Here is an 11,994-nt window from a genome sequence, read left to right as displayed (position 1 = left end):
TAGCGTTGTTCTGACACTGGGTTACCCTCTACTGACATCTAGTGGCGGAATTAGGTTCGGTGGGACTCTGAACTGCACTGAACTGCCATACGGCTGCATAGAAAACGACACTCTTCGCAAGTCTTCCTTCGCAAGTGCCTCCGCCCCAGTAGCGTGATAGCGGGGGAGCATGAGAGGTGGACGCCCGAGGGCCCCCTCTCGCCTGGTTTGGTATTTTCTGTCCTGGCTCCCAGATTTCTCATTATTATAAATGTTCATAAATGGAAATGATAAAAATAATTGGCAACTAATAAATTACTAATGATAATTATAAATTCAACAAATATCAATTTATTTATTTATTTTTCATTCATTTTATTTATTAATAAAATGACAGCTTATAAATCCATCATAGTCTCTGTATGTCTTTTACGTAACGTAATCAGTAATTGTTGGTTTGGCGTGCGCTTTTTTCACTATAGGCTAGCGAGAGAACAGGCTAAGTGTTATTGTCGGCGTGAATTCCACTAACTAGCTTCTTCTCACCCTCCTCTGCTGTGGATAACCACCTTGCCGTCAATCAAAACGTCACACACAAACACAAACTCACACACAAGGCCTAAAAACCCATCTTCTGAAAAGCCTTTGGCTAAACTGCTATTTATTTATTTATTTTTTTTATTTTTTTGTTGCATTTTTCTCTTTTCTTTTAATGTGCATTGTAGCACTTTGAGATCATTGAATTGATACAAAGTGCGTTATAAATAAAATGTATTATTATTATTATTATTATTACTCCCCATCTGCTGTTCCCACCACTGCTGCTGACCTAGCCGCCAATCCGAACCGCCAGAAGGCATCTAGCCCGTGTCAATGATGGTGCCTAGTCTTCGATTTAAAGTGTTGCCGTTGTACACCAAACGCGAGTGAGTGAGGGAGTAAAAGAGAGAGACAGAGAGGGAGCGACGGACCTGACTAAGCATGGCACTGCTTCTGCTCTGGGTTACACTTTGGTCGTGTCTACTTTACCTCGAAACATGGACCACTATGTAGTCTATGAATGTCTAGCCTAGGCTATAGGTGTTGTGAGCGCCGCTGCATATGTTTGTATGAAGTAACAGTTTTGCGGAGGGGGCAGTACCTGAAAGAAGACGGCATTTTGAGCGATGAGTGCAGCGGTCTATAGCCGCTGTCCATTGGCAGTAGTGCTGAACCCCTTCACGGATCAGTGGAGCAGATGCAACGTCCCTACGTAGCTGCACCTCCCCGTACCCTTTCCTTCCAGTCTGTCGCTTCGGGCCCATCGAGTCTCCTGATAGCACCTTGAGTGATCAGGTGAGTGGAAGGAACGGCGGGACATGTCTCCCCTGTTTGGATGGCTCCCAGGCAGGACGGGGAGAGCGGAGAGGTGCGTGAGTGGAAGGCTGTCTTGGTGAGACAGGGCCTGTTGCACCAGCAGGGACCTTATGTTCCGGCCGAGCCCCCCCCCCCCCCCCCCCCTCCAGGCAGCGTCTACGGTGCGCTCCGTGGCTGGCATGGAGAAGTGGGTCATCCAGTCTGAGGTTGTCTGGAACAGAGCCCGGCCCGAGGTAACGCGGATCATCACGGAGAACAAGGCACAAAAACAGAAGGCGGTAAATAAATAAAGATGCATTCGTCAAAATAAAACCTAAGCGAAAGGTTTACGTAAGCAGGACTCATCCCGGTGTGTGTGTGTGTGTGTGTGTGTGTGTGTGTGTGTGTGTGTGTGTGTGTGTGTGTGTGTGTGTGTGTGTGTGTGTGTGTGTGTGTGTGTGTGTGTGTGTGTGTGTGTGTGTGTCTGTGTGTGTGTGTGTGTGTGTGTTTGTATGCCTACATGCATGCATCTGTGTGTATGCTCGTATGCATGTCTGGGTGTGTGTCTGTGTGTGTGTGCTTGTGTATTTGCGTGTGTGTGTGTGTATGTATGTGTGTGTGAGCGTGTGTGTGCGTGTAAGTGTGTTTTTTTTACGTGTAAGTGTGTGTGTGCGCGTGTGTGAAGCAACAACGGTTATGCATTAAAATGACAAACAGTGATAATGACACTGTGTTTTCTCTTTTGGGTGGGCAGGGGGGTCCTGTTTAAAGATGGAGGAGTGTGCGTTCTCTTTGTGCTTGACTGCCTCACTCCTCCTTCATGTGGAAGCTGATTGGATGTAATTGAATCAGTGGCAACGTGTTTGGTCGTGTCCCTCAGAGAAGCCCCAAACACAACTTTACTGGATTAGACGCCCAACTAAGTCTAACCTCCTTTCTGTGATGTCTTGCCAGCGCCAATCGGAGCCCTGCTTAGGAGGGAACCGAGAACAAAGTGATTATGACACTTGATGAGTCACATGTAAGCTGATATATATTGAAGTATAGATAATGTGCTCACTAAAACAGGAGTCTTGAATGTAAGCAGCGAAAAATTGGTTGTGTGTATGTGTGTGTGTGTGTGTGTGTGTGTGTGTGTGTGTGTGTGTGTGTGTGTGTGTGTGTGTGTGTGTGTGTGTGTGTGTGTGTGTGTGTGTGTGTGTGTTTTTTTGCGCGTGTGTTTGCATGTGCGTGTGTGTATGTGTGTGTGCATCAGTGTGTGGGTGTGTGTATGTATGAATGCAAGTGTGTCCGTGTGTGTCTGTGTGTGTGTGGGCATGCATGCATGTGCATGTGTTTATGCGCATGTGTGTGTGCGTGTGTGTGTGTTCGAGAGAAAGAAAGAGAGGGAGAGGGAATAGAAGAAAGGTTGTGAGGACAAAACAAACAAACAATCAAGGGTTTGTTATAAGGCAGAAGGCTTGGCCGTTTCCCGTGAAATGCTCCCCATATTGAAATGGCACGGCCTGTTATCCTCTTTGGAGGCTCTGATTATCTCCAACCCAGACAATTCCTCTCAAGGCCTGTGGAAGCCTCCTCCACGGTGGATGAATATCCACCGATGAGTATCCACCGTGGATGAGCATCCACCGTGGAGGTACAATGTGTGAGGGAAGATATAGATACAAAGGGTTTTCCTCTTCCCCGTGTGGATGGTTCATGTTGAATCTGAATGCAGGAGGGGAGATACAGTCAGGAATACTTTTCATATTGCAGGTCTATCCATGACGAGAGAGACGCACGCACGTACTCGCACGCACAAACACACACACACACGCACACGCACACACGCACGCACACACACAGACCCAGTGCTTACCTCCATCATGGGAGGTGACACCAGCCACCCCATTGCCTCCTTAAGTGCAGTGCTATTCAGTGAGTTCTGTGAATTCCTCTCCTGATAGAATATTTAAGAGTGTGTGTTCTCCACTTGTCAACAGTGCGCTGAATTATTCATGTTAATGTGGCATTATCTGAAGCCAGGCGTGATCTAATGTCCCCATTCTCACAGGGGGACCCCTGGGAACACATCCAGGGTGGCCTTATGAACCTGCCCTCACTAGCAGCCACACCCAGCCTTTACCTCATACAGAGAGAGAGAGAGACACCCAGCTACACCTCATACAGAGAGAGAGAGAGACACCCAGCTACACCTCATACAGAGAGAGAGAGAGAGACCCATCTACACCTCATACAGAGAGAGAGAGAGAGACCCAGCTACACCTAATACAGAGAGAGAGAGAGACACCCAGCTACACCTCATACAGAGAGAGAGAGAGACACCCAGCTACACCTCATACAGAGAGAGAGACACCCAGCTACACCTCATACAGAGAGAGAGAGAGACACCCAGCCTTTACCTCATACAGAGAGAGAGAGAGACACCCAGCTACACCTCATACAGAGAGAGAGACACCCAGCTACACCTCATACAGAGAGAGAGAGAGACACCCAGCTACACCTCATACAGAGAGAGAGAGACACCCAGCTACACCTCATACAGAGAGAGAGAGAGACACCCAGCTACACCTCATACAGAGAGAGAGACACCCAGCTACACCTCATACAGAGAGAGAGAGAGAGAGAGAGACACCCAGCTACACCTCATACAGAGAGAGAGAGACACCCAGCCTTTACCTCATACAGAGAGAGAGACACCCAGCTACACCTCATACAGAGAGAGAGACACCCAGCTACACCTCATACAGAGAGAGAGACACCCAGCTACACCTCATACAGAGAGAGAGACACCCAGCTACACCTCATACAGAGAGAGAGAGAGAGAGAGAGAGAGAGAGAGAGAGAGAGAGAGAGAGAGAGAGAGAGAGAGAGAGAGAGACACCCAGCTACACCTCATACAGAGAGAGAGAGACACCCAGCTACACCTCATACAGAGAGAGAGAGAGAGAGACAGCTACACCTCATACAGAGAGAGAGACACCCAGCTACACCTCATACAGAGAGAGAGAGAGAGAGAGAGAGAGAGAGAGAGAGAGAGAGAGAGAGAGAGAGAGACACCCAGCTACACCTCATACAGAGAGAGAGAGACACCCAGCCTTTACCTCATACAGAGAGAGAGACACCCAGCTACACCTCATACAGAGAGAGAGAGAGAGAGAGAGACACCCAGCTACACCTCATACAGAGAGAGAGACACCCAGCTACACCTCATACAGAGAGAGAGACACCCAGCTACACCTCATACAGAGAGAGAGAGAGAGACACCCAGCTACACCTCATACAGAGAGAGAGACACCCAGCTACACCTCATACAGAGAGAGAGAGAGACACCCAGCTACACCTCATACAGAGAGAGAGAGACACCCAGCTACACCTCATACAGAGAGAGAGAGAGACACCCAGCTACACCTCATACAGAGAGAGAGACACCCAGCTACACCTCATACAGAGAGAGAGACACCCAGCTACACCTCATACAGAGAGAGAGAGAGAGAGAGAGACACCCAGCTACACCTCATACAGAGAGAGAGACACCCAGCTACACCTCATACAGAGAGAGAGACACCCAGCTACACCTCATACAGAGAGAGAGAGAGAGACACCCAGCTACACCTCATACAGAGAGAGAGACACCCAGCTACACCTCATACAGAGAGAGAGAGAGACACCCAGCTACACCTCATACAGAGAGAGAGACACCCAGCTACACCTCATACAGAGAGAGAGAGACACCCAGCTACACCTCATACAGAGAGAGAGAGACACCCAGCTACACCTCATACAGAGAGAGAGAGAGAGAGAGAGACACCCAGCTACACCTCATACAGAGAGAGAGACACCCAGCTACACCTCATACAGAGAGAGAGAGAGAGACACCCAGCTACACCTCATACAGAGAGAGAGAGAGACACCCAGCTACACCTCATACAGAGAGAGAGACTGAGCGAAAAAGACCCAGGACATACATCATACAGACAGACAGATAGAGATATAGAGAAAGAGACAGACAGACGGACGGACGGACGGACGGACGGACGGACGGACGGACGGACGGACGGACGGACGGACGGACGGACGGACGGACAGACAGACAGACAGACAGACAGACAGACAGTTATCGTCGCTCATGGCCCCGACATCTCAATGTAAAATCACTAACCCTTTTTATGTGCAGAACCAATGGATGAAAGGCTTCAAAAAAGGAAAACAATAAATGCAATAAAAAATAATTATCACATTTATTATTTGCGCATTTCATGGTGGAATTACTGGGATGGGCGTTAATGCAGGTTGTCTCTGAAGATGTGGCCGTTATTGAGGATACGGCTCTGTCGGGAATACAGAAGCAGGTCGTACGCAGGGACTAATAAGAGGCAGTTAGGGCGGGCGCTGGATGGAGCTCGGAATGATTTACCACAGCTGGTGAATGAAAACCCTGTTTGCCCATCATCTTAAAGGAAAGTGTAATTAGCCGTCAGCCAATCGTCACCAAGTACTCGCCTCCCGAGCGCCCGACCTTGCTGGACTCGTAACCATGGAAATGTCTCTCTCTCATTTATTAAACACAGCTTGCTTGCAGAATAAGTGCCGTCCAACCCTTGTTGTTTGTATCAGGTTGTGTGGTTGTGTGTGTGTGTGTGTGTGTGTGTGTGTGTGTGTGTGTGTGTGTGTGTGTGTGTGTGTGTGCGTGTGCGCGTGTGTGTGTGTGTGTGTGTGTGTGTGTGTGTGTGTGTGTACCTCTGTGTGTGAAGTTGTGTGTGTGTGTGTGTGTGTGTGTGTGTTGTGTGTGTGTGCAGATTGAAGTGTGCATACATCTATTGCTGTACCCATACCCCAGATGATTGAAATACAAGGCCAGCTCTTGCTTTATTTTCTGTTTCATAGAATGCTGTGAACAAGGGTTAGGAGTTCACTGTACATTCATGAGCCTCTTCTTCTGTCACTAGGGTTCCAAATTGAGAAAATACATGTGAAATAAATAGGCCACCATGGGCTTTTATTCAAGGTATAACCCATTCATAAATAATGTAACAAGGGAAATGCTGAAATATTATTTAAGTGTTATGGAACAAAAACTGTGTGTGTGTGTGTGTGTGTGTGTGTGTGTGTGTGTGTGTGTGTGTGTGTGTGTGTGTGTGTGTGTGTGTGTGTGTGTGTGTGTGTGTGTGTGTGTGTGTGTGTGCGCGTTCGTGCGTGCGTGCATGAGTGAGTTTTCAATAAAATAAAACCTTTGAAGATTTTGGTTACTGCTCATTCTCCACAATATGCCTGTCCATTCTCAATGACAGACTCAAGTCAAGTATGTGTGAACAGTGCTATGTTCATTTCCTATGGAGTAGATAGAGGTGAAGAGAGAAAGCAAACCCCACGCATCTGCCGACACTCATCATTGAGTGTTATCGATGTTGTTCCATAGCAATGCGCATGCGCGCTCTCTATGATTCACCCGATTGACATAGTGCTGCTTTATGATTTGCCGGGTTGGCTGCTGTGATGGGTCTTCTGATGGATCCCCAATAGGACCCGCTGAGGAAAAAAAGAGATCACCTCGACCAGGGGTAAGAGACTCGCGTCGCGGTCTTTCCTCGTCCGTTTAAGTTTTTCGTTTTTAGATGATGAGGAAGTTCGGCGGTTCTTGAGATAAACAAGATGAAATACGGCGGGGAAAAGAGTGGAGTGGAGCATCGATGACTTATTTATTCCGCTTGTTGTTTTCCTTCCTCTAGTCGTGTGGTCGACTCGTCTGTAGCCTACGTAAAAAAACGACGCGAAAACGACGCATGTCAGTGACATGCGTCGTTTTCGTATGCGCGCGTTTTTTGTTTATCATATCACATGTGCAGACGTCTGAGCAGACGACGTCATCAACCAATTAAATGAAATCAGTTCGATAACATTCATTCTGATTAAAGTCCCTTGCATTTCTGAAGCAAAGCCTTAGGCCTAGTAGTTTATTTGATTTGATAACATATATTTCACTATAAAAAAAAAAAATCATTTTATAACAAAATGTTATAAAAACTGGTGGGGGGGGGGGTGTGGTTATAAAATACTCAGAGTGTTATGTTTACAGCCAGACACATGCACAGTGCGAACCCCTGAACGGTGAAATTGTCAAGTATAATATCTGTGTGTGTGTGTGTCTCTGAACATCAGCTTATCTGATTGCGACCCCCTGAAGTGACGCTGGAGCTCAGTCTCTGGGTAGGGGTCAGAGAGAGAGGAGCACCCCTTCACCCCTACTCCCTGAAGGGACCTCCACAAACCTCTTGAAACCAATGATATGGCTTTTGGCATTTTATTCATCAAGCGACATGACGTGATGTGGTGTTTTTCCTTTGTCTTTGAACAATTGTTATTGTTCTGAAAATAAAATGATTTGAATCGCATCCAGCGCAATTGACTCTAAGAGCCAGTATGGTCTGTCCCATAAAATTGTATAAAATGACCCGGGCATCCTCTTCTTATTGTGAGGTTGTCAAATTGGAGAACTGGACTCTTGGCTTACTTTCAGTAAATCATTTCTTTGTTCATTTATGTAACCATTTTATTGACTGTATCATTGACTGAAAGGCTGAACAAAGTATATAATTATAGTAAATAAGATAAGTTATGAAGTGAGGTTTCCATTAACAACCGGAAAAATACAATTCCTACAACGATAGTTGTAAGAATCAAAATGCAGGGATTGGTATTTTGCATTGCTTTAACGCAGTACATTAACGCGCAAACCTTTGGAGGTTTGTCAATCTAAGACCCTAACCCCCTGCGTCCCACCCCCTGTTCCCCGTGGTGCTGGTGTGTAGGTGCTCCAGGGCTGAGGTGTCATGGCGTCCTGTCCTGAGCCCTGTGCGTCCAGAGGACACTTTCCAGAAAAGGAGGTGGGAGGCCCCCTTTCCTCCCTTCAAGGAAATAAAAGCATTCATTAGTTAGTAAATAATGTGAACATTAATAAAATAATGACTTAAAACATGCACATTTGTAAAATAGAAAAAAAAAAAAAAGTACAGGGTGAAAAAAACAATAATGTCCACTATATGAAGAACAATTCTGATTCTAGAGAGACACGCATTTACATTATTATTACATTTCATTTCTTTGAATGTTTCATTACCAAAGTATACATTACTTTTGCTTGGATCCGTTTGAGCTGCAGTTGTGAATCCTTCTGGCCTGTCTCCCCTGGCAGCCTGCCTCTATCTGTATGCGGTTCGGTGTTCGGTCATATCTCCACCACTTCTACGAGGAGTGTTCGTCCTCCATGCGGGAGAGAGACCCAGAGGACCAGCACCAGGGATCAGCCCGGGACTGGAGCTCAGCCACCTGGAGCTCAGCAGCCTGGAAGGTACGCTCCAATCCCGTGAGCGCCACGGCTGCTCTGAGCTTTTCATGCTGTGACCTCTGACCTCTCTCTGTCTCTGTATTGATTTGGTCAAAACATAAAACATATGTTTTATGTTTTGAGAATCAGTTGAGAATCAGTACTGGGTCTATCTGTCTGTCTGTCTAACTATCTATCTAGATGTCTTTCTGCCTATTGATCTAACTGTCTGTCTGTCTGTCTGTCCATCTGTCTGTCTGTCTGTCTGTCTGTCTGTCTGTCTGTCTGTCTGTCTGTCCGTCTGTCCGTCTGTCCGTCTGTCCGTCCGTCCGTCTGTCCGTCTGTCCGTCTGTCTGTCTGTCTGTCTGTCCAGGTGTCCCTGGCCCTGAGTCTCCTCCTGCTGGGGGCGGGCGTGGCCGGTCTGTCCGTGGGGTTCTCCGGCGCCCGCCGCATCGAGTCCTTCGGTGAGGGCGAGCTGCTGTTCGTGGACGCCGCCGCCGTCCGCCACAACGAGGCGCTGCGCGTGGGCGTGGCGGCGGGCACCCTGCTCACCTGCCTGGCGGCGGTCCTGGCACTGATGGGGGCGTGCCTCTGGCTCCTCCCCCGAGTCGACCTCCCCGCGTGGTCCAAGCTCGGCGAGGAGGAGGCGGGGCGGAGGAGAGGGGGAGGAGGGCGGGGGGCGAGGGGAGAAGGGGGGGGAGGGGCCGGCCCGCGGTCGGCTGTCACCCGGGCCCCGGGGCCGCAGGAGGGGAAGGTGCCCGTCACGCTGTCCAAGGTGGAGATCGTCCAGCCCTCCCCTGACAACCACCCGCCCATCCCATAATAGCATCCAACGTCCCAGCAGTGTGGCCGGTCGTCACGGAGATGCTGGGGCGGACAGGCTATTTGTGTTCCCCGTCGAGGACTCAAACTAAGCTTGTCGTTTGTGAAACAAGTCACATGGTTGTGGTTGTCGAGCCGCCGGGTGTTTTACTGTACGTGACGTGAAACTGTCTGGTGTTCCCAACCGGATTCAGATAATGTGAGCCCAAGTGCTGCTGTATGCATAGTTAACATGTGTGGTTTTCTGTCTTTGAATTAAAGCAATCAAAGAGATTTGTCAAGGAGATCTTGCTGACACGGTGCAGCGATTGGGGAAGTTGATCATTCCTAATTCAGATTTGTCACCTTTAAAATGTTCACAAGAGCGTCCACTAAAACAAACCATTGCGATGGTTGTATGGACCATAACACACACACACACAGACACACACACACACAGACACACACACACACATACACACGCACACGCACACACACACACATAAACACCCACACCAACCTATTCCTGTCCCTGCCTGTAATGTGGCCTCATAATTGCCTGCAACTTGTGTCTCCCAGCAACAATGGCTCTATTTCCAACTCAAACAATCGCTCATTTCTAATTGGTCACTCTCCTGCCACTATCTTTATACTAATTAGATATTTTGTCTATTGTCACTTGTACCTTTAGTTCACCTACTTTTGCCTATTGGTAAAACTTCATAATACAGTTCAGAAGTAGGTCATTAAGACTGATCATTAATTAATTAATAATATAATTGATTGACTGGTGTGTGACACATCACAACACACAACGGTGGAGTCTCCATTCAGCTCTTCATCAGTGTGTGGAGGGATGATATTACTACACACCCAACAGTGGAGTCTCCGTTCACCTCTTCATCAGTGTGTGGAGGGAGGATACAGCTACACACACCAACGGTGGAGTCTCCATTTACCTCTTCATCAGCGTGTGGAGGGAGGATACAGCTACACACACAACAGTGGAGTCTCCATTCACCTCTTCATCACTGCATCATTGTGTGAGGTAAGATATCACTATTCACGATTCATGTTGTCCCTTGAGAGTAGAAGTCAAAATATGTTTAATAATGATTATTCATTTAATTAATAAAGTAGCTACAAATGCTAAATGGACTGCATTAATATAGCACAATTCTAACAAGTAGCAAGTAGCAACTCATTGTTTTACAATACTGCCTTATTCATACACACAAAGCACTTATTAATCATCAAAAAAAATATTTTAATGGTTTGTCAATGTTAAGTTTATTAGATATTTTCTTTGGAATGTATTATCATGGTGTTTCAGGGTCAAGCTGTTTGTAGGGTACCCAATGTATTTAGTCCGTGGGATAAAAGATTGAAACATTAAAAATATAATTATATCTTAGAAAATGTTTGGATCCAGTCAGATGAGAGAATCAACTCCTCCTTGTTATTTTGTCTTTACAACATGACTCTGAACGTGACCAAACACAACAGAAAATAATTAAGAAATGGTACAATCTCGTTAAAGTGTCTAATTAAACCTGTGATCTGCAGCCCTTAGGTAGCTGGATGTTTTTTCATTCCCATGTCATAAAGTTATTTCTACATTAGAAATAACATTTTATTTTAATAGCAAAAACATTTTAATGTTACCGTCTTAACCATTTTTACTACATATACATGAAATTAACCTTTTGGAAACTAACACGTTTCATGTGAATCTTAGGAATGGCAGTAATGTCTCCTAACACTTATGGTCCAGAATAATCTGAACAGCCAGCACCCTCCTCTGACAGGAAGCGTGGATGTTATTTGCATGTGACAAGGAGGCGATGGTTATGGCTAATGAGTGTGTGTGTGTGTGTGTGTGTGTGTGTGTGTGTGTGTGTGTGTGTGTGTGTGTGTGTGTGTGTGTGTGTGTGTGTGTGTGCGTGTGTTTGCGTGTATGTTTGCATGCGTGTCAGTGTGTGTTTGTGCGTGTGTGTGTTTGGGGGCGCGTGTGCGTGTCTCTGTGTGTGTGCATGCGTGCGTGCTTTCGTGCGTGTCTGTGTATTTGTGCGTGTTGTGTTTGTGTGTGTGTGCATGTGTGTGTGCATGCGTGTGCGCGCTAATGTGTGTGCGTGTTTGCATTTTTTGCGCCTGTGTGTGTATGTGCATGTGTGTGTGCACGTCTCCCTCTGGATGCGTCTATAGGTCTGTCTCGTTGCACAGTGTGGTGCTGATGACTCACAGCATTGAGTCACCTTCGCTCCAAGTAACACAACAGAGTGGGAGCCAGTCACAACACAAACCACTGACAGAAAATGTTCAATGCGCACACACACACACACACACACATGCACATTCATGTCACTCCACTTATCCCTTGCGGCGATGGGGTGTGATGTAACGCTACAACTTGTTTCGTGCAACCCAAACTGTGTGAATAAAATACACACATTTCCTGTTGACGTGTTTTTAAGTTGAGCAATTTCGCACAATTGCGATGCTCTCATTACATGTTTTTGCACTGCTTACTTGTTAACACTATATTCAGACTCCTA

The 11,994-nt window shown here is 46.8% G+C and overlaps 1 protein-coding gene across 1 annotated transcript in view; it reads left to right on the top strand.

The window, feature by feature from the left end:
* The window catches only part of nrsn1l (neurensin 1-like), a 62,195-nt gene extending 52,734 nt beyond the window's left edge, over window positions 1–9,461 (top strand). Inside the window, exons 3-6 of the mRNA XM_056583483.1 lie at window positions 8,124–8,198; window positions 8,507–8,662; window positions 9,012–9,284; window positions 9,384–9,461. Coding sequence (XP_056439458.1) covers window positions 8,145–8,198; window positions 8,507–8,662; window positions 9,012–9,284; window positions 9,384–9,461 — 561 coding nt within the window. The 5' untranslated portion in view covers window positions 8,124–8,144. The remainder of the gene's footprint in view (window positions 1–8,123; window positions 8,199–8,506; window positions 8,663–9,011; window positions 9,285–9,383) is intronic.
* Window positions 9,462–11,994: the final 2,533 nt, after the last annotated feature.

The sequence above is a fragment of the Gadus chalcogrammus genome, chromosome 22 (genome assembly GCF_026213295.1).
Source record: "Gadus chalcogrammus isolate NIFS_2021 chromosome 22, NIFS_Gcha_1.0, whole genome shotgun sequence".
Lineage (NCBI taxonomy): Eukaryota > Metazoa > Chordata > Actinopteri > Gadiformes > Gadidae > Gadus > Gadus chalcogrammus.
The sequence above is the reverse complement of the archived record's forward strand: the minus strand, read 5'-3'. Positions and strand labels throughout refer to the sequence as shown.